This window comes from Amblyomma americanum, chromosome 6, assembly GCF_052857255.1.
Source record: "Amblyomma americanum isolate KBUSLIRL-KWMA chromosome 6, ASM5285725v1, whole genome shotgun sequence".
Lineage (NCBI taxonomy): Eukaryota > Metazoa > Arthropoda > Arachnida > Ixodida > Ixodidae > Amblyomma > Amblyomma americanum.
The window spans coordinates 63,263,835-63,286,599 of record NC_135502.1 but is presented as its reverse complement, the minus strand read 5'-3'; the positions used below and the strand labels follow the sequence as shown (position 1 = coordinate 63,286,599).

Here is a 22,765-nt window from a genome sequence, read left to right as displayed (position 1 = left end):
TTGAAGCGGAGTCCTCTTAGACGCCACGGTCTCCCCTGGTCGCCGCACATTCTTTCATCGCGCCCGTGCGCCGGCGGCCGACCATCCTCCCGGGCCTGCCACGATACCCCGCCGCCCTCCTACTCGCCTCTTCCCTTTCCCGAGGCCCGGCCGCGTCCGATGGTTCCTATTTACGCTGCCACTGTAGCTTCCTCTGCCTCCGTTCCCCCTTTTTCTTGCCTCCCCTGGCTTCCCTCGATGGACCGCGAAACGAAGATGCTGTGCGCCGCTTCTCGTACAGAGAAAGAGGGTGTGCACAAACACACACAAAAGAAAAAGTATGCCCTCGTCCTAACAGCCACTAGTCTACGTCCTTTCCCGCGCACGGGAAGACATCCAGCCAGCCGGCAGATCGGCTTTGGGGACGACGTCGAGACTCTAGTGTCGGCGACGGCAGAAGTAGACGTAGCGAGTGCGCGCGTGAGGAAGTGGCAGTGCAACTTCTTTCCCCATTTCTTGTGTTTCTGCTTTCCTTTGTGCAGGCAGGCTTTAGTCGTAGAAGCATCCACACTAAGCCGGCTTTCCGTCTAGTGTTTCGTGCCATAGACGGAAGCATTTCCCCTTCTCTTTTGTTTACTTTGTTTATTATTGGCACTCTCTCTCATACTAAACCCTCACCTATCGCATTGCCTCTCCTTACAGCATGCGTGTTCGTTATTCTGCACCTTTTGCAACATAGCGTTGTTGCTGCGCGTCTTACAGTGTAGTTCCGTTGCATCGCATCATGTTCAAGTTTAAATTGGACAGGAGAGTGTGTTTTTCTTTTTTGTTTTGTAGAAGGGTTTACGCCCATACAAAAAGCCGGCTCACCGGCGTACATGTTTCGGTAATGTAACTCGGGATACTTCCGTCTGCATTGTCGTCTGAAGAAACCGCGTTGAAGGTAGGGGTTTTGTTTGGTTTATTAAACATCTCGTACGCACTGCTTTATCCATGTGTGCGTACCTGATGTCAGAGATACGTCTCTCCCACGTTAGGCTGCTCTGCTTTTTTACGTCCAACCAATTTTTCCTTTCTTAACACGTAACGAACGCGTAATGCGGAATGTTGTTTCACTGTCTCTATGTTAAATTCAGCAAACACGATATCCCAGTAACGAATCTGTAGCTCAGCGAAATTTCACGGCGTTACGTGCGACCATTTCGGCTTTTATAGGATATTCTTGTTTTTACTGTGTAGAGGTTTAAGGTTTTCGCTCCTTAATGACTTTGCTGTTTTCGGTTCGCCAATTTGTTTTCAAGAGAACAGAAACATCAAGAGCTACCAGTAAAGCGATTCGAGTCCTTATTTGTTGTACTCTCAAAAATCATAAATATACGTAAAAATTTCTTATTTTTTATTTTATATTCTCGCCACACGCAAGTAAGGCACTCAAGGATTTAGGCGGTAAAATATGAAAAACAACATAAATAGGCAAATTCTAAACAGCATAGAACCCTTCACCGAAGCTGCTACGTACCACGGCAAGAAATTCAATATTTTAATAAGGACAATCGAGTTCGGGGAAGACGTCTGTAGTGCACGGGGCTGAGGTTTAGCTCAGCGCTTTCATGAGACAAGGTGAGGTACAAAAATTAATAACTTGTTAAAGGAAACGTGATTAGCAAGGAAAAAGAGATATAGGCAGAGCAACTTGTAGCTTCGTCAGCCTCACATAGGTTGGGAGAAGTAATTGCTATGCAATGAAATCTTTGACACTGGTGTCCACCCTATTGTTCCTGCACTGCGGCGCTAGAGAGCAAAGGCGCAAAGTTTTGTTTAAATTATCAACCTTCAGGGCGACGTTAAAAATATTGAAGTTCGCGAGTATTCTTGTGAAAGCTCAGTGTTTTCAAAAGAGCTTTAGTTGGAGGGCAGCGAATGCGCTGACATTATATTTTTTATTTTTGTATTTTCGTGTGTCGCCGGTGGCATGCCTCGCAATTTAATAGGTGCAGGGTATAAAGAGTGCCTTCACATGTACCCAACCCATCGATACGGAGATTAGTCGAATCTTCATGCTCCTCACAAAATCAGCAGCATGCGAAGCCTGCAGGCATACGGTGCTATTGGAAGGACGAGCTTCAAATAAGAGAAAAAAAAAATTATCCAGGAATGCAATAAGGATTTCTTTTTTTAATCAATTCGATTGGATAGCGCGAGCAAGCGCATGCCATGTAGCCGTTATTGTTTCACGCGAACACATCTCAGATATTGAATTCGTGTCTAATGTTTATGCGATAAAAGCAGACCCTCTACCTCCTTTAAGCACGTACAAATGGAAAGGAAGAGGAAGAAAAATAGAACACACAAACAAGAGGCACGTTATTTCCCAACGAGCGGCAAAGACTCGAGGTTTTTTCCCGCACAATGGAAGCTATTACCCTTCCTTTTTTCCGAGCTGTCAAACGTGTCAAGACCAGCGCGCTCGTAGGACCCTTATTCCCAACCCTTTTCTTAGTTGCGATCTTTTTTTTGATGCCGTTATTCGCGTCTATATTTTCTCTACCATTTTTTACAGACTAACAGGCGCCTTTTTTTCCCCTTAAGAATAAAGTTTTATTCTTCGAATATTGAGCCTTAAACTTGAAAGCCTGTCTGTTTGCCCCATGCTCTTGTCCACGTCCGTTTCCTCGCAGGAAAAAGAAAACTAAAAAATAGCCACAGGGACTCCGGGCTATGTTAGGATAAACGGATAAGCGTTGAACCTGTGTGCAGTACGTATCATGGCCCTGAGAAGCCCTTCACCGGCTTTTTGGAATGCGTTGATGGCTCAAGAGCTTAGCATACAAGCCACCGCTAGCCCGGAATTTCGCTACGCTTCTAACCGGCGATTGGCGTGAGCTGAAAGCAAGTAAATATCGTTGCTAACATAGCTGTTTGATGTTACAGCGTAGCGCAGATGTCTCGCAACATTTGGTTGAGCAACCATCGCCCGAACTGCAACGGGCTTCGATATCCTGAGTGAAAAAACAACAAAGGGCTGCTCAGACTGGCGCCAGGGTGCTGAAAAACAGCTGAGTTGAATCGTGCCAGGCTTCTTGTATTATATTACTCTACGCGGAGGTGAATAAACGCACAATGTTTCATGCATTTATATTGCGCTGCAGACAGTAAATGCAGTACTCCGTTTGAAAGCGCCCTTGATCTCGACGGTGAACTTTAGCGAGCATGATGTTGAGCTGGCTTTGAAACTGGTTCAATAGAAAAAAATATCTTAAGCGACATTCAAGTTCTGATCGGCGTAATGCAATCTACACAGAAGCGTTGTGAAAGTCTGTTCAGTTTTCGGTGCCTGTGGAGTTGGGAACGATTTCTGTGCTGTAAAAGGATGCGAAAGAATAAGTATTTAGCTTCAAGACAAACCATCCAGGTAATGACCAGTGAATGGAGTGACACAATGCTGTATTTAGTGAGCTTTGCTATAGAAGGTATAATTAGAATCTCTTCAGCTTACCATTTGGTCTCGTAGAGTGAAATGCCTATATGTTTGATTATGTTTGAGTGCATGCATTGGGCAGATAGATGTGAGGATAAATAGAGGCATTAAAATATCAAGTTCAAACAAGAAAATCGTCAGCTATATTTTCTATTCTTTCAGTGCTTTGCTGGCCAGTAAGTGAAGTCTAACGTTTAGCCCCGGCGAAAGCCAGCTACAAATTCCGTGTTGCGATCTGCGACCGGTGTGGAGATTAGAAGTAATGTCCACTGTCCAGAGCAACTAATAGCACGCAGTATTCCATAACAGAGCCGAAAATACAAGCGCTGGTACGAGACAAAAACGAGGAGAAATATTGCACGACAATAACTGACTGCGAAGTTTTCTCTGCCGGTATCATCAGTAACGCTGAAATGGAGCGGCAGAAGGCGCTAGGAGCGGAGATGGGCCGCGTATGCGCCTGGCCCGCGGCAAAACAATGGCACGAAGGAAATCAAGATATCAGTGCAAAACAATCTTTTTCTTCTGCCCGCCTTTCCCTCACTTCCACTCATCTGCTGCTACAAGCACTTGCCTTCTTTTTGCACTTATCTGGCGCCCCGTGTGCTGTTGTTTTTAATTTTTTTATTCCGTTTGGGTCTCTGCACATTGAGCGGTGAGGCAAAAAGCGGAAGGGAGTTAAATCAAGGCAAACATGGTTCCCGCTACAAAATAAAAATAAATTGAAATCGACGCGCTAGCAGAGTGTGGATTCCACGCCACAGCGCCTTCTCCATCGCCCGTCTGCTGTCTTCCTTGGGACTAAACCCCGTGCCTGATGAAACCAGCCAGAACACTCGTCTCACCGTGGCGCTTTTTTTTGCGGCAGTTCAATTGGTTTGCGCTTTATCTGAATCTTCCTCTGCATCTCTTTCTCTCCTTATACTATCTCGCCGGACAAAGAAGTAGTATAAAGCAATGAGTATAACCGACAGCGGCAGTGAAAGGATCCCTGCCGCTAGACGGGATTGGCTTCTTTGCACAGCGCATAAGTTATGCGGCGAAAAATTGCCGCGGGCGATTTCTGTTGGAAGACTTTCGGCCTGGTCCCGTTCCTAACGTCTTTACGCGTTCTGTTGTGTTTGACGCAGCAGCGGCGGCGGCGGCGTAAAAAAGCCGTATTGCTGTTTTCAGCTTGTGCTGGAGGGCGTACCGATAAAAATTTAACAGCGGAGCTCGTGGACGTCTTTCCAGGAAGAGAAGAGCTTTTTCAAACAGGGAAGACGGAAGATGCGGCCTTCAGGAAAAATCCGGGAAAAGTGTGGAACGTGTAAACAACTTAGTCGGCTCAAACTTCCAACGTTGAGGTGAGCGTGGCGAAAACACGTGCTTTGTACGTCAATGTTTTCTATTACGACCTCTTTATCTACATTTTACTCGAAGCCAAGTGTTTGGCTTGTATAAGAAGGTGGTAACAAAATAAATATGTCCTAATGCTGACTGTTCTGCCCAACTTAACACAGCGGCAGAAAATTATCAAAAGGAACCACAATAATGAACCGCTGTAAAGAGAAGTAAAACCAGTCGCAGTACTTCAGTGTCGGTATTGTTAATAATGGCTGACGACATAGAGGTTTATCGATTGATTTGAAAACTGAAAAAGAAATTAAGAGATCGTTTCTTGAATCTTATGTTATTTGCCTTGTGATTATTATGAATAAAGCGAATGATATAATAGAGAAGAAACTGATACTTTTACGCTGCATAATAATTTCACCGTTACAAGTCTTACAAAACATCTACATTTGAAGCTTTTTTTAAAGTTGTGATTGAAATGTGCCCAGTGCTAGTGAGTACTTTAGGAGATTATACTTTACACTAACAGCACAATTTCCACAGCCTTCATGGAATCTCGTGAATGTTCTAAAATGTGCCTTCGTCCATTACTGCTGATAGGTACCCCACAGCAGGCATATATTCCAGCTGATATCTAACACAACTTTTCTACAGCATCTTTTAACTAGCTGGCAACATTAATCTTTGTGCTATCAATGTTGTGTATTATTCTTCAGATATTTATACTTGTTAGAGTATAAATGTTGATACTTGTTATTGTAGCAAATAGCTGTGTTATTTCTGGTGTACGCTTCATTACGTCGTCTATGAAAACTGTTTAATATGTAATATCTTTGCTCGAAACTTTAATATTGATGCAATTCGAGTGAAGTCGATTGAACAAACCCGCGTGGTTTTTTCAGATATGTATGGTACGTAAAATCGAGGTGGCGTGTTGTGTGCTAATTCGCAGTTTTGCTTATGGCTAGCCGAATGTGGCTGCTAATTACAAAAAAAAAAGAATTCTGCAACCAGCGGAGAGCTTCAGTGCAAGGCACAAATTGGAGAGCATAACCAATAAAAAAAGGAAGCAAAGAAGCTTGCATAGCATTTCTCGCCACTTGTTATTTTTTTCGGACACTTTCTATCGCCTTACATTTCCATTGCGTGGCGTTCTCTTTCTTAAATTCTTTCCTGTAAGCTGAACTCACTCACCTTTTAAAGACTCTTCACTCTCTAACGTCAGTTATTGCCGCTCTGAATGTAGCGCGTTCACAAAATGCCAGAACTTGGCAAAAGCTTACAACGTCATAATGCATGCCTTTTCTGTCAATAACTTTACTTGAATTTCTCATATTTTTTAAATAAGAGTAGTCAAGTACTGTAGTAAGTAGAGAAATGCTGCATCTACGTTGCGTGCAGCTGGATATCGTTTTAGCAAAATCACCTTTATACTTCCAATTATTTACACCTTATATGTTCCAGGAATAGGGTATTAGTATTTGAGAGGCAGTCTAAGAGGTTAAAAGAGGACTCGATGGCAACCATGAAATAAATTTAAATGGAGGAGAGCATTCGTAGGCCACATGTTTCAGTATCGAGCGCTACCGAAGAAAGAGTAGATGTGTGTGGAAGTGCGATTATCAGGAGAGTTCATACTGGAGCACTGCATTAGTTCGGGCCTACGCAAAAGCCCGGGACATGCCCGGCCCGTGGGCCTGGGCCGTGCCCGGACTTAAAGCTGTGGGCGCTTAAACATAGGGGCTGCGTACGACTTTTGATTCATTAATTGCAAGGTGAAGTGCACTTGGGATGTTCTAGCAGCGACACAAATTAAATAGGGTTATCGTGTTTGATGAGAAATAAATTACTTTATTATGTACATTTTTTTTGCGTCTGCCACAGTTGCATGTTGCTAACACGAGAAAGATTATAAGTAATGCTGATTTTTTTTTTCAACTCTTCCACGTGACATCTCGGCAATGAAAGAATTCCGGAGCCAAAATATTTCCAGTGGCTTATTGAAAAGCCACTGCTGTCAGTTATTCGCTTACGCGGAATGAGAGAAAGCTCCCTTCTAGACGACTTTAGTTAGCGCCACTCACTGTGCTATGTCTAAGTAAGTTAGGACGCGCACGCCTTGCCGCGCTGAACGATAGAAGAAAAGAAGTTGAAAAGAAAATTCACAAAATCCAGCAGTGGCTGCACTATAGCGGCATTCGTAATGAAGCTTTGCAACACCTGACTAATGACTATTTGCACGAGGCGCTCACCTACTAAAGTACGCAGCGCCTTTGACTTGGCTGTCTGAGCTATCAGCGAGCACATGCTATCATCTACCAAAAGGCGCTTCGTATCTGCTTGGTTTAGCGTTACCGCTAACAACTGGACACTTCAAGTCTCATAAGAGTCACTGGAGTCTCATAAGAATCTTCATGCGACTGCTCGACGGGCAATGGTCTGCTCCAAGATAGTCTTTCACTGTCTGCTTTCGCCTCCTTAAACGCATCTCTACTTGAAACGCCATTGGAGAACAGCATACTAGTTTAGGGTGCTTCGTGTCTTCGAACACATACTACGCAATAAACGTGATCTTTTATTGCTTTTCGCCTCCATAGAAACGCGCCCAGCGCGGCCATGATTAAACCCGCGAAAGCGTGCTCATTAATAAAAAACACAAATGGCATTATTACGGCCTTGAACATGTTTTAATGATTAGACATCTGGTGCCGGAAAAAAAAAATGTCTGATTAGAAATCTTGACGTAACGCATAGTTTATTGCGCTCTCGTGCAAATTCTTTCAGTTGGCTCTCGGAAGTTCGGGGCTATTCACAGAGAACATCACTGTTCAAACAACCCAGGGGGCAAACCCGCCTTATATTCTCTTTCTTTTTTAATACTTACCAAATGACTTTTTTTCTAACGTTATTCCTATTTGAGCACCTTTGCCGACCATTTCTTTAGTTTTGTTTCAGGAGATTACTTCCATTCCGTGAACAATTTACCTCCTGAGCTGCTGCAGGAACAGGGACGGTCCCGGGCCCCGGTCGGGCCGGGCCGGGCCGGGTTTTACGTCAAGCTTGGCGGGACAGGCCCTGGCTCAGTAAAGTTATTATGTCGCAGGCCCGGGCTTGAAGCCAAGGGCCTGGGCCGGGCTCGGGCTTTGATTCTAAGGCTCGTTCCTCAGAATGCGGCCCGTGCAGTGCTATAGTTCATACGACCTTGTTATAGCCTGTGCAATTCGACAAAAGGAGTCGAAAAATAGTTGCAATATTCCGCGATGCACGGTAAAGGGTGCGAAAAAAGCGCAGTCTACAGATTCAACATCCTCATTAGCTGTTATTAAGGCAAGCTGGAGGTTTGGATTCAGAAAGCTCGGGAAAAGTGAACAAATGGCGTAAAGTGAATTGCGTAATTTTGTCGAAATTCAAGAGATTAGAGAAAGGTTGTGTTAGTAAACACGCGACCTGAAAGTGACCGCTTCAAACTCGCGATTTACGTTTTTAAAAGTTTTCTGCTTTAGTAAACTAAATTTAAAGATCTGGACCCTGAGCTGAACTATACTGTTAAGCCAAGCTTAATCAATCTTCTCAAAATTATTCATATACGGAAACGATACACTGCGCAATGGGCAATTTGTGGACATGCCTCTAGAAGGCGAGCGCTGGAGAAAATCAAGACAGAATAACTTTCTTTTGGTCGCTTCCTGAGGACCGCCATTTTTTGTAGGTCGAATAAATAAAACGATAACAATCACCGCTTAAAAACTGCATCGTGAATCTGATGCTTAAGAATTTAACTTCCGCCCGGAAGTGAAAGAGCGCCAAGTGTCAAAATTTAATAGCCGTGAGTAACGAAGTGCTCGCAGCTCTACGGTTGTTGCAGGCATCCTACGCTGCAGTGCCTACTATAAGAATGATTATATTTAAAAAAAAAATAAAGTACCCGTTTCCGTTAAGATTTAATTCATTTCTTAAGACCTTGCCACGCGCTGGTTTTCAGCCCGCTGAAATATTCAAAACCACTTCGCAGTTACCTACGGTGTTTAAAACCTTGCCAAGGAATGCAGGGCGGCTCAACGTGAAATAAGCCGAAAGCATTCTCTATTTTCTTAACGAACGGTTTATGCTTTTAAGACAAAGTCAGGCGCGCTTTACAGCTTTGCAACAGTCTTGATCACATGCAGGCCCCCAACGACTAACAATGAAATTATAATCTCCTTTCTTCTGGCAGCGTTAAGGCATACCCCGGTTTTTACTATATAACCACTCGACCGTAGCGTACGGTAACTGCTTCTTCATTATGGAGAGTGCTCAAGTATGCATGGCACAACGTTTATGCCGTGGAAGGTGATAGGAAGCAATTAAAAGCTAGCTAGCAGTTAATAATTAAAACTTGCCGCGAACACTTTACCGAAAGGTCGTTTCTGAGAGCTAGTTAAAACAGCGCATAAAGAAATAAGAAAAAAACAACAACAACAAATAACGAGCAGGTTCAGTTCCTGCTAAGAAAAACAAAAGAGAAGCTGCGTTAAAGTGCAGCTTCAGTTCTGCGCTGAACTGGAAAATGAGGGTAAGGCCCTGTTGCGCCGCAGGTGCACAGGACCAGCGCGCTACACAAGAGCAAACAATGATTTCGAGTATGCCTGCCGAACAAGTAACACAAGAGCGTTTATTTATGCTTGAAGGTTGATTTAACCGTGAAACATTTTAGCGGTGACGCTGTTGAACGGTTCGCGCTAGCCGAAAAGAGACCCATATTGTTTAGAAAGTCATTTAACGATAGTATTGCAACGTTTCACTGCATAGCGCCCGGATTCCTGACAATTTGAAAACCTCACCTCTATTTTTGCACATCACTGTTGACTCAGTGCGGAATGTGGCCAGAGTTAACCGTATAAAACTTAACAGTATAACAGTACGCCGAATTAACAGTGTATAAAGCTACTTCAGAGCTATATCGCAATTTGTGTCCCCCTATGCATACTACAGGAGAGCCCGATGATATGCAACAGCCCGAGAAACACATCCGTGTTATCACCTCGTCACCGCCTACAAACAGCTAAGAGCGCACAATTTCAGAAGGCCGCAAGGACTCACAGGAACGCTTTAGGTTTTCTCCATCTCCATAAAGTGCGGTGAAATCAGCGTAAGCGGCCGGCCGTTTTCGCCCACCTATTTCCACCGCACACTTCCTGCGAACACTCCGTTCCCAGAGCTGCGCCCTGCGAAACGACAGCGCAAATGTGAACATTGCGGCTCCGCGTTGAACGGTGCCGACAACAAGGTTCGCCCGCCCTCCTCCTGCAAATGGACGGATCCGGCGCGCGAATCGCCGCTGTAGAAATGGGGGAAAAAAAGGCAGGGAAAAAAAAAAACCAACGACACGCGAGCTTCGGAGAGCGGCCGCCAGCCGGGACGCGGCGTGCGAGGAGGCCGATGGGCGCGTCGCATTGTTTGCTGTCGGAAGCGCGCAGTCACGTTAAAGAGCGGACACGATGCAGTCGACGACGCTGACTGATGGCCTGCCAAAAACGTGCCCCGCTTGGACGGCACGTAGGTCTCGTTGGCCGGCGTTAATGCTCACTCGGCGTCAGCGTCGGTGCTGCTGCTGCTGCTGCTGCTTCTCTTCTTTGGCTTCTGCCGAGCTCACGTAGTAGTCGTGGTGAAAAGGGGGGGGGGGGGGGGGGAGGCGACGCACAGTCGGCCGCGGAGCTCATCTCCCAAACCTCCTCCCACCCTACGGGGGCCCCTTTTAAGCATCGGCTCATTCCTAGCTTCCCTTCCTCCTCTCCCGACGATCGGTCCTGGGGCTCCAAACGGAAATTGCTTCTGCCTTTCATTAAACGCGGTCGCCCATTAAGCATCGGGACGCCGGACGGAGCTGGACACGTGGAAGCCTGCGGCGCCTTCCTTCGCTCAGTCTTACACTCTCCTCCTCCTACAAATCCTTGACTGGTTTACTTCGTTGGATCACTTTCCATTTCATTTTCATTACTTTTTCTCGCGCATTCTTATATTTGTCCGTGAATGGAGCTGATGATGCAGACAACTTGCTCTGGTCCCTTTGAAAAAGAGCGTTAGCCACTGGAGATAAAGCCGTTCCGGAGAAGGAAGTTCGTTTCCTCTTGAGCGGACTGTATTTATGAGTTCCTCTTTCTCTACCCCAGTCCCTCTTTTTAATTGTTTTCCTTTTTCATTTGCACCAATTAAAGCACACAGACAGAGGTGAAGGGAGACGACGGAAAGAGAACGAAATAGCGGGCACTGTGGTGGTTTGGGAGCCGTTTTTAGAAAAAAAAAAGAGCCCATGTTTGACAGTCGGGCCGCCGCTTCTAAATATTAATGACGTCTCTCGGTGAGCCACGTGTCGAAAGAGATCGGTAAAAGCAGAACAAACTCAACAAAGTTATACACGTCAGAGTGCGCAAAGTGGCCGCTGTGTTTCCCCCCCCCCCCCCCCCCCCCCCCCCCCCCCGAGTTTCAATGTTTGCTCATTTCGTATCACCGTAGCACTGACTCGCGCGACGCGCCGGCAGTTTAATTTCGTCGTTCGTGCTTCCGAATATTCGTGCGCGGCTTCCGCTTCCCCCTTGCCTCGTTTACGTGCTTTTTTCCTTCTCATTCCTTTCTTTATTGTGCCAACAAAAATTTTCAGTCTGTTTTTAATTCCTTGATAAAATGAATTGAAATCTATGAGTAGCACGGTGCTGTTTTAAATTGGAGCCGAAGAGCATTGAGAGGTCGTCGTTTCGAGCCCTTTTCTTAAAACTAGAATGGCCATCTTCGAACAGCCATTAAATTCGCGCCAAGTAGTTTGAAAGCAGCGCTGCTAATTAATGAATAACAAACTTATGCGTCTTCGAAAGTGTGCTGAAGGAAAAGCTTAGGCGAAACATAGATGCATGAAAGATGATAGCGTTCAGCCTTCATAGTTATACTGAGTAACATTATTATTCGGTATGTTTTGTTCAGTTTTTTAGCTGGCATGCCACTTAATATGCCGAGACCAAAGCTGTAACATTCATCGTGAAAAAACTCTTCGACTTGCTACCAGAAAGAGTGGTGCGCAGTTATTGTTCATTTGCTCACCATGGAGAACCTTGAGCCAGAGGAGTCGGTTGCGAAGCATGCTGTAGCAAAATGCCTTCATCGCAACGATGTTTCAAATAGCAAAAAAGAAGGACCATTCTTCCTCCGATAATAAAATAAAGAATAGAGAAAAGAAACAGCCGCTGACTACCGGAAATAGCGCACTGAAAAGCACTCGAGTAATGTAATAACGGTTGCTCTTACGCGACAGGATGGAAGAAATTCCGACTTCGTTCGCCTGCCTGGGATTTCAATTTTCCTTCCTTATTTCCCATGCGCGCTGACGCGCCGAGCAGTGCGGGGAAGAAAAAGAAAACGAAATATATTCACGCCATTCTCTCTTTCATTGCTGCATTCAACCAGGGAAAAGATGATTGCGAGACAATAGACGGAGGGGCGCCCGAAACGGGCACGAAAGAAGACGAAGCAGCGAGGCTACGCAAGCGTGAATCCTCTTTGGAGGCGCTCGTTGCTTTTTATTAGACAGCGAAAGATGCAGTGCCAGCAGCAACGGCAGAGGCAGCCACCGCGTTTCCACTGTAGCGTGGTGACGGCGACACATACACACACGGACAAAAACGATAAGGCCCCGCGCGTGTACTGTGTACACTCCGTCGCGTGGCGTACAGCTCTGCACAGCGAGGAGACGGAAATAGCCCCAGTACAGCGGACAGAGGCGGCTGTCTTCGGTTTTCTTGTCTCACAGCGCGCGCGCTCCAGCGACTTTTGGTTGCTCTTCGCGCGCGACCTCGTGTGTTTCTGGCGCGCAGGGGTGGAAGAAGATGGTTCGGATGGCCGGGGATGCGCGGGAGCAGGCTCAGGCTTGGGCCAGGACGGGGACGCGAGGGCCGCGGAAACAAGGGCCCGTGACTGGCGGCGAACATCAGTAGAAAGAGAAAAAAGTAATAAACGAGGACAGAAATCGCGGCGTAGAGCACGAAAATATTTTCCTTCTCTCCTAGCGTTTGAAGGTATGTGCAGCGGCATCCAGAGGGATAAGAGGGCTGACGGCTGCTCTTTAGGTGTTTTTGTTTATCCTACTTTTTTTTCCCCCTGCCCGCCGCGGTTTTCTTGAATTCTCGCGCGGTTTTATTCTTCGCCGTTCTTTTTTATCGCGGGGATTGTTCTCTCGGTCTTTCGTCGTCTCTTGTCTACGCTAGCTGGGCCGTTTCTGGTCTCCGCTGTTTTGACTCCTCGCCCGACGGTGCCTCTTTCGGGCCGCTGCGCGCGATTCTATCTCCCGTTCCTTTCGTGGCGTTTCTAGCGTTTTGTTTTGCGTTTCTGCGACGCGCGTGCCAGTACCGAACCCTGTCTCCATCTCTATTCTGGTTTCTGCCCCTTGTTCTGGCAGCGGGAAGCATTGCTCGCCGCCCGCCGCACGCGTTTGTTCCTTCGCCGCCCTTGGCCCTGATAGAGGGCGCTCTCCTATTTTGGCAGCTCTTTTCCACCCTCCCTCTTCTCCTATTCCTCTCGCCCGCCACCCCGTCAAGGGCCCCTGCGGCCCCTTGTCACGGGCGAAACGTATCACGAGCGATATTTCAGCCTCCTCCCGGCAGGGCCCCGTCAAGTGATCGCCTCCGCCCTCCTGTCTGTCGGCTGTTAGCATCTCCCTCCTTTGTTGCGTCTGTATTTCTTTTATCTTCTTTTTGTTTATCATCTCGGATGCCTTCGCTGCTCTGCACTGGGGTTCGGGGTTCTTTTTTATAACGTCGCGATCAGCGGCCTACAGTTCTTGCGTTCTTGCTTGCTGCCTCTAAAGCCCAGTGATGTTTTTTTTTTGTTCTTTCAAATTGCGTTCGCTGCGCTGAAGGTTTGGCGCTGCCTGTTTATAAGACCAATAGCTGGTTAGGAAATCACTACCGCGCGACGTAATCTATATGTCTTGGTGCACTAGTGCTTTTCTTGTCCAAACGTTTCAGGCGGGAGACGGACCTAATTGCAAGATATCCTAGTGCCTAACTGGCACCTAGGTGGCACCTGGGTGGCATCTGCATGGCATTTTGCAGTTACATTTTTATCCGCGAAAGAAAACTCATTCTGTGTGGGCGTGACCAGAAAATTTCTTTTTTTTTTCTGCTTCCGGCAGCTCAGCTGCCCAATCAAACTTCAAAGAGCGGCCTGCATAAAATTTTTTGCATGTAGTTTACAATCACGGGATGCTGTCAACATTTGAATGCTTCTCGGAAATGCTACGGAAGTTTGAAAACAGAAACGTTGCTCAAGCTTGCCTTGTACTCTAAACGTTATATTTCCGTGCATCTATTTTGCTTTTATTTTCTCCAGCGCTGTAAACGTCGTCATCATAAGTGCACTACATGGTAGAGGAAAGTGAAAGGTCTATGCTTTGGTGGCTTTGTTATTCACTGCTTTGCCGAAACAGCGCATTTACTAAAATGTAGATGCCATATTTCACTCATATAGTTGACGGAAGTCCCGCACATATTACCACACATACCGCTCTATAATAAACAAAATAATTACTGCCCGATGCAGCACACGGCTAGCAGCGCATTGTGTAGTTACGCTGACTTTTCTTCTAGTCGCAACGTCACGTTGTATGTAAATCATTGAAATTATAGTATTACACAGATACCCGATGAGAGTGGCAAGTTCAAGTGTTCAGAATCTTATAAACTATTCAAAGCCGTGTGCCTTTCCAACAGCATTCCACCATCGGTGAGGTTCTAAAACGTCATTACATAGCTAATCTGTGTTAAGCTACTCAATTTTTTTTTCCCTGAATATCGAGAAGCACTAACTCCGGGACTCTCCTGACCACCCAAATATTTTTGGTTGCCTGTTGAGAACCTTCACCAATTGAACTGCAAAGATCTTCATTCCATATTGTACCCGGGATGCGGCGCCACACACTGCGTTCAATACACACGTACCCGCGCAATTCCTCCGGCATAGCCCACAAGAGAAGAAACTACCGCATCTCAGTCATCGTCTCCTGGAACGGCGCCAACTTTTCTCGGAGGAGAAAATTGCCGGCATTCGAACGTGTACGAATACACCAAAACAGGCTATTATCGATATCCTATACTGCGTTAACGACACAAGCGCCATCGATTTCTCGTGAGCTTTCCAAGCCGCCTTAGGTAACTTATATTTCCAAAGCGATCTCATCATCCTCTTATTTCTTGCGCGCATATATATGAATTCCGGTAAAGTCAAGAATCGGTTAAGGTAACTCTGTTTATTCGTAATTTTTTCTTTCAGGCCTTCTTTCATAAACATTGTTTTTGGTTTGATAAAGTTCGCCAAAGAACGCGGAAACAATCAGAGATAATGGCGGAAGGTTTTCTTTCGGTCGACGTGAATCACTGTCGCCCGCGTTTCTTGAAAACGTTTCGTAATGGGTACATCTCTATCGCTTGTAGGTTTAGTCACGCTCCGTGTTTTCACTCAGTGCTGGAGAAATTGGCAGCATTCCGTTTCTTGCGGCTGCTCGTCGAGAGGCATTTTTCTTTAGCTGCTGAAATGACCAGCGCCAACACCAAACACTCTTTACATTTTATTTGTACAATTTTCTCATTCCACTCAAATAACGAAGAGAACAGATTATTTTTTAAAGTGTTGTAACAGCAGCTGGGCATAAGAATTTCCATAATATTTCCTTTCTATCGGTTACCTTCGGTGCGTTCCAGAATGTCCTAAAACATTAATGTTTCCGCTCAGACACTAGCTCTGTTTGCTTCCTATCCACGGATGAAAAAATCGTGCGCTATGTAATGTTGTTGTGCTGCATTGATAAAGATTGAATGTATTCTTATGAAACTGTGCATGAAAATGTTCGCCGTAACGGGTTGTCATGTTATATTCCCCAACATGAAAACTTCTGAAGTGTCATACATCGGACTCCATACCGCATAAAGTTTCACGAACTCTCTTTTAGATGTGGAAGCGTTAACCTAACGAAATGAGGGGATCATGATTCTATGACTAATACGAGCTCCTGTAGTTTGCAGATATTAAATGTCTGACTGAATTCATATTCCTTAAAGCAGCCATTACCGATCATGATAATCTCGGGCTCTTGGCATGATAGCTCGCGTGCGTTGTCGCACAACATTCACGAAATTAGTTAATGCGGTTAGGTAGGACATGAGAAATTGAGATAGCAAAAAAATAACATCGTAGTAGGTGAAAGTTCCTTTTCGTAAACCTTTACCGAATATATATATATATATATATATATATATATATATATATATATATATATATATATATATATATATATATATATATATATATATATATATATATATATATATATATATATATATATATATATATATATTAAAAATACACGGCCTCTTAGGCGCTGCGACACCTCAATATACTCAAATAGGCTGAAGCCGCCTCCGTGTGATCAAAATAGCGCTCTCTCCAGCTACATATTGCTCCTCCTAGACCCACTCTAGCACAAGTAGAAATTATTGTGCGGGAAACAAGTGCGCAAGTAATAATAAAAATTAGAATAAATGCGGAGAAAAATAGCAACACAACGGCGACGTACACCGTGTAGCGTTTAATCCCGTCATGAATATTACATACGCCGAGTCACCGTTGCTTCCGCGTGGCAGTGAAAACAAAAAAGAACAAAAACTGTTTCCTTTGCCCGGGTTTCTACCAGGGAGCTTAAGAAGATGAGCGAAGGCGTGTACCTCGTTATTCTAGAGGTGTTTTCTAGCCTCTGGCACCGTATCTTCACTTTTGCCTCACATAAGCCAGTTTGTTTTTTACTTCGCTGCTTCCTGCTTTCAATCCTTTATATTCGCTATATTTCAGAAAAGGTTCTACTTTTTTCCCTTTTTATCTTCTTGATGCTGTTCGGTTAAAGCCCACGAGCATTCATAAACCGTCGCCACAAGGCTCATTAAGTTTCGGCAGCCTTAATTACAAATTGGTGCGGCGGCTTCCTGAAATTAGCGGTTTTCAGTAACCTGAGGAGTTCCAAGGAGCGATACTCCGAAAGAGGTAAAAAGATAAAGAACTTCAACCTGCTCATTTCTAAACGCTAATAATTTTCGCCACATCACGTCGATTTTAGTTTTTTTTTGCTGTCTTTCCGCAGTTCCAAGTGCAAGGTAGTTATCCGTGGACTGAAGATTAAATACACGCAATTAAAACACACATGCGTGGGCATTTCTGTTGCACTTGTGTCGGCAAATGAAGCACAAGGTGTTGAGAGTACAATAGAAATGTTTTTGATTGTGTGCACACAAACAGGGGCCCGATCAAGGGTTCACTCAGTCAGTGGGCTCACCCAAATGCACATACGCGAATGCACCGGTAACGTTTTGCTGGGACTTGAGGATTTATAGTTTATTTGTTATCAGTAAATAAGCATCATTTTCTTTTGCAGCCGAGGAGATATTGTATCGCCCACGAGGCGCTTTGAATTATTCGAATTATTCCTGGACTAAGGCATTATTACGTCTAGCTTAAAAAAAAAAAACATTATTTTCGCCGTTTGCGCACACCGTCATAATTCAGTGTGAAACAGTTTGTGTGAACCATGATCTTTGGGCTGACCTTGGGTAAAATATTAAAAAAAAGAAAAGAAATATTGCCGCGACTGGGATTCGAACCGGCGGTGACCCAAACAAGGTCAGCTTCGCTGGCCAATGCACGACAACACTATGCCATTGTCACTTTTTTTTTCTGCATTACGCTACGCTATCGGTGCAGCCGATCACGTCGCGCGTTAAACTGCAACACATTCTCGTACTGTGCATTGCACATCGTCGTGCTCGTGAACTAATAGTACTACCAAACTAATATTATGTGGCGATAGTGACACAGATGTGCGTTGCATTAGTTGGCGTGGAAAACGTTGCGGCAGAAACACGGCACTGGGGCAATGCGTGCCGGCACTAACAACACTGCTACAGAAACGTGGCACGGTATCGTAGGCCGCTGGCGTATATAAGGTAAATTACCACTGACGACGAAAAAAGTTGAAGACGCACATAACTGCTCCCTTGGTCAGTGGACATCTTAATCGTGTTTTCAAGTACGTGGCGGTGATGTCCAAATGAAAAAAACTGCGCTTTCGAACTGTACTTCGTGCTTAGCAATAGAAAACCGCCAGCCATTCTTTTTTGTTCAGTGAAGCAGTTGCATCACTTGAGGTCATGAAAACATGTGTTGTGCGCCTCGGGGTTTCCTTCTGTAAACCTGTTTTAAGCCGAAGGTTTTCTGTAAAACATGATAGCTCGAGCTTCATTCATTTGAAAAGTTAGTAATAATTTTTTTTTGCGACCTCTCATATGTTTTATTTACTAGTCCCGTAATGTCTCAAGTTTCATATTATGAACTTAACATGAGAACCATTGCACAAGTGCCTTAAGAAAGTAAACCTTCATACGCTGCTTTTTTTTTTCTTCACTGGGAAGACAGCAAGCAAAGTATTTTCACTGTCAGCGTCACTCGCGCTACAGCGCTCAGTAACTTAGATTAGTTTTCTTTACGACATTTTAGTGGTCTTTAAAAGTATGTCACTTCGGTATTTCTAAATTTAAATTTTATAGCTAAAAATTATATGGCTATATAGCCATAAATAGCTACAAAGAGCCGTTTTTAAAGTAATGGTCAATATTCCAATATACGAGGCATGGCTTACGTCTCCAGTTTTGCCCTTAGTTTGCTGGACAAAAGGGCAATGAACCAACTTGATACGCACAATCATTTCCCACGCGCTTGTTATCTATTGCCTGTAACTCCGTCCCGCTTATCATTTAAGTCTTGTGGGAAAAGCAGACTGCAAGACTAACGGAGAATGAAATGGACTAAGAACGAGATACTGCAGCTAAAGTATTCCAGCACCAAGCATTTCCGCCGTGCGAAATAAACAGACGCGTTTACATCCAGGAAACGAAAACCAAGCGCTGCCTAATTTTATTTACACAGCCTCCTTTCGCGAGACATTCATCAGGCGGCAGTAGAGACCATGGACGCGCCTCCCCTAACGGCGTGCTTTGCAAGCAGCTCATATGATTGATTGCAAATGGCGGCGGCTAATCTATTTTCGGGGCAGCGGCCGGCAGCGTCTTTAGCCGGTCTCCGGTTTCCCGTTTCGATACGCTCCGTCCGATTGTTGGCGGAACGTTCGATTCGCGCACTGCATTAGCGGGCTTAGTTGCGCGCCATCTCTTCCCACCGTTCTTTGCGCCTGCCCTGTTCACCGCTTTCTCTCGCTCTTCTTTCGCACCCTTTTAACTGCCTCTGATTTGTTAGTGTCTTTTTACTCCCATTTCACTATTCTTTTTTTGCCATCCTTTGTAGTGGCCACAGCTCTTGTTTCCTTTGCTAAACCGCTTCGCAGAGCTCGACCGATCCCCTGACAGCAGCAGCTGGTCCCCGCTAAATAACATTCCGTGCATTGGACTCGGTGCCCGGAAGGCGCAAGTCGCAGCGCGGCATTCTTCCTCCTAGCGCTTCGCTTCGGGGCCATTCAATTTCGTGACCCGACTGATGACGCTCTCATTGGCGGTGCGCGCAGAGGATTGCCGTCCGCACAAAAGTGCGATCGTAATCCGAAGCCTGCGGGAGCACAAATACCCTCGATCGGATCCCATTTGGGGAAGACATTTACAACACTCTTTCAAGATAAGGGCCGCACTAGCTCGTTGTTTCCTGGCGCCCGACCATTGTCTCATTTGGGGAAACGGCGCTTGGGTGTTTTGTTTTGTGTTTCTCTCATCCAGGAGTGATTCCATTAAATATATGAAACGTTTTAACGTATCTGATGGTTAGTCTGAGTCAATTTTTTTCTTACGAACTAGTTCAGCAGTCAAGCTTGGACGAGAATGTCACAAAATATTCCTGCTTAGGGAGAAGGTCTTGATGAGATGTAAGAAAATATGCATTATACGCACTGCTATTAGCTAGGATTAGTTGAATCTCATAACTTTTTCATTACAGTTGAAGACACCGTGATAGCGTTTATTGGGAATTTTACTTCCCACTATGCCACATTGTACAGCAGCATTAGGTTATTGCAAACTTTCTTTGGCTCGTAATTTTTACATTCGTACGTCGAGTGTAGATAACTGGGTGACCGAATGTAAAATGTTTCTATCTTCTACATTGGAGAGGTAACCCCCCAGGCTTTTGTGCAGGTGCAAAAAAAAGAAACGTTTAATCGAACATGTCTCCATTCTGATTAAATGCCGTGTATGTTCCCGTTGTTTGGGTTGGATTAGCGCATGTGGAGAGTGTGTGAATTTTTTCTAGTTTACAGATCACGATAATCTCATTTTGAGGCCGCGAAAAATGCGTATCTTCTTGTCTTATATGATGTTTGTTAATGACTCAGTAATCTTTGGCACACAGATACAGAGCAAAAAAGACAAAACTAGTTTGTATATGTCCGCACTTTATACCTCTATCAAGTTAGAATACCATTCAAAACTATGGGCAGCAATTCCTAAAACTGTAGTTACTTAAGCCAATTTGGTACAACTTGAAATGGTTGCTCTTCCACTTTCAATGTAAACACTTGAAAATCCTTGCGCTTTCACTTTTTATCGCTGCGTGCTAACCAAATATTGTTTTTGATTCATACTGAATGCCGAATGAAGTTACGAACACTACGCAAAAAGATGAAAGCCGAGGTGGTGTGAATCAATATTGAAGAAAAAAGAAAAAATTCGAGACAAATGGGAACACAGAATGCAACCTTTTTACGGCGTGAGATGGAGGGCACATTTTGTTGTCCTTATTACATCACACGTGTGCTTCTTTTGAGTCATGGTTCAGTTTACTTATTCTTGAAGAATAACAAACAATGCCTTCCCGTTTTTTATGAACATCTCTGGTTCTCTTCGCATCAATAAAAAAATATAGTTAATAGCTCCCGAGCCTGTGTTTCGCGGAGAACCGAGTTAACCAGCGTGCAAGGCTTACATTAAAAATTATGCAGGTCTAGGCAAGAAAATAGTATATAAATTCGTGGTTAACTGCATATCACCATCAAGCAGTGCTGCGGCTTTGTTTAGTTAGAAACTGGTGACTTCTTCACAGTGTTGCTATATGAAATAAATATGCGTACTTTTTTGTGGGGAGCAGGGGGCGGGGGGGGGGGAGCGGTTGAGTTCATTGTATTTTTTGCAAGCTCCTTACGTAAGGACCTAAAAGACACAATAAGCAATGTAACTTTTTAAAAACATAGAAGTTCATTTGTAACCTGTAAACATGGAAGAGCCAGAATAAATGTTCCTAATGCTTATGTTTGTTCAAGTTAAAAAATAGAAATATGGCATTATTAGACAGGCTGTTCAGACTTTGCACAGACAAACACCGAACAAAGTAAAACCATCTTCGGCCCTCATTTTACTTGTCAAAACAGTGCAATCGCTTTACCTGCTTGCGTGCTGTTGGCGATGACGCAACAACAATAACACGCGACGACGAAGTCAGCGCGCATGCACAAGACCCGTGGCTCACCTATAATGCCCTCACTGGACCCGGCCGACAAGTGTACGTGGAAGAGAAGTCGCATCGCCGCCCCCGCCGCCAGCACTGTCCACGAGCAGAGAAACGACATCGACATATCCAGCCGATCAGTTGGCGCGGGCGCTGCGCGTCAAGGCGCCAACCACACGCTGACAGCGAGCAGAGCGCGCAGGGCTGTCACTACGGGGCACGGTCTTCCGAGCGCAGCGATATAGAGAAGACAGCCGTCAACACCGATGGCGGGGCAAGTTCTTCGTATCTGGTCATGGTAGCACGCGCGAATGCCACGTAGCGTCAGACTGTTTTCAACCACCTAACTCTATACACCTGATGCACGCTGGCGAACGCCACTTGTTTTCTTTCTTTTTTGTTGCGGTTCCAAAGTGCTTGGCGTATGCAATCCAAATCGTCCACTCGCGAACGGGGATAATTGCCAGAGCTTCGATTGCCGGTAGTCCAGGGAGATCACAGGGTTTCACCTCACCGTCACTCGACAATTCCTCATAGAATCCTCACGGGTACCGGGGCAGGGGTCAGGCTCACATCAATGCAAAGCATCGGCCAGTTCCCTTTGAAGGGGATGGGACGGGTCCAATGGGAGCAAGTGCACACAGAGAAGCACAGTGGTCCCGCACAGTGTCGTTCTGAAAGCGCCCGGCTCCGAAGCGGAGCGGGAGTAGTGAACGCGGAATCCAGCAAGGGAGGATGCGGGAGGGGCTCAACTCCGACGCAGCGGTGCCAGTGGGACACGGGCAGAGAGCAGTCACGCTCAAAGAGAGCGCCGCGGCGGCGACGACCGGGGGCCAACTTTGCGGAGCGCGGGGCGCATCGCAAATCGGCGTGGCGTGGCGCGGCGGCTTCTTCGCGCAGGCGCCGCGGGTTCTCTGGACGAGTTCGACTCGGGCTGGGGCCTTTTAGCGCTCGCTCAAATGTTTGCGCCGCTGCCGCCTCCGCTGCTCCCGGGCCTCGCCGAGAGCAGCGCCGCCGAGTCCTGCGGTGGGAGCGGAAAACCCGGTGCGCAGTGCGAGCCGCGTGCGCGGAGCGGCGTCGGTTGCCCGGGCAGCGCCACCGCTTTTTCGATTGAAGTCCCCGGTTCCCGAGTTCAGGCACGCACAGGGGCATGGCTTCCGCCACCACCCGTCATTGTTTTTGGAACCAGATGGGACAGCGAATAGTAAGACTCAGGTGCAGCTGCAGAAGGACGCCACAGAAGAGAAACGATGCTCTTTCGAAGTCGTTGGTTGGTGCAATGTGAGCAATCTGGAACCAACCTAGCTCCTACCCTTCCATGTGGTTTTTGCAGGCTTGTGTAGTGTAATGATATGCGGTGTATAGAAGTGTAATGGAATGTTACTTCCTACACATCCTGGAGGCGCTGACGAATTATAGGGACCGTGAAAGGCTGCTGATTTCACACCCAAACAACGTTATTCGCCT

At 45.7% G+C, this 22,765-nt stretch overlaps 1 protein-coding gene across 2 annotated transcripts in view; it reads right to left on the bottom strand.

The window, feature by feature from the left end:
* The window catches only part of LOC144093604 (B-cell receptor CD22-like), a 208,997-nt gene extending 186,708 nt beyond the window's left edge, over positions 1 to 22,289 (bottom strand). Inside the window, exon 1 of one of the 2 annotated variants that reach the window (XM_077627163.1) lies at positions 21,320 to 22,289. In XM_077627163.1, coding sequence (XP_077483289.1) covers positions 21,320 to 21,425 — 106 coding nt within the window. In that variant the 5' untranslated portion in view covers positions 21,426 to 22,289. The remainder of the gene's footprint in view (positions 1 to 21,319) is intronic. The other variant, XM_077627162.1, reaches the window with a different exon arrangement.
* Between the last annotated feature and the right edge of the window lie 476 nt (positions 22,290 to 22,765).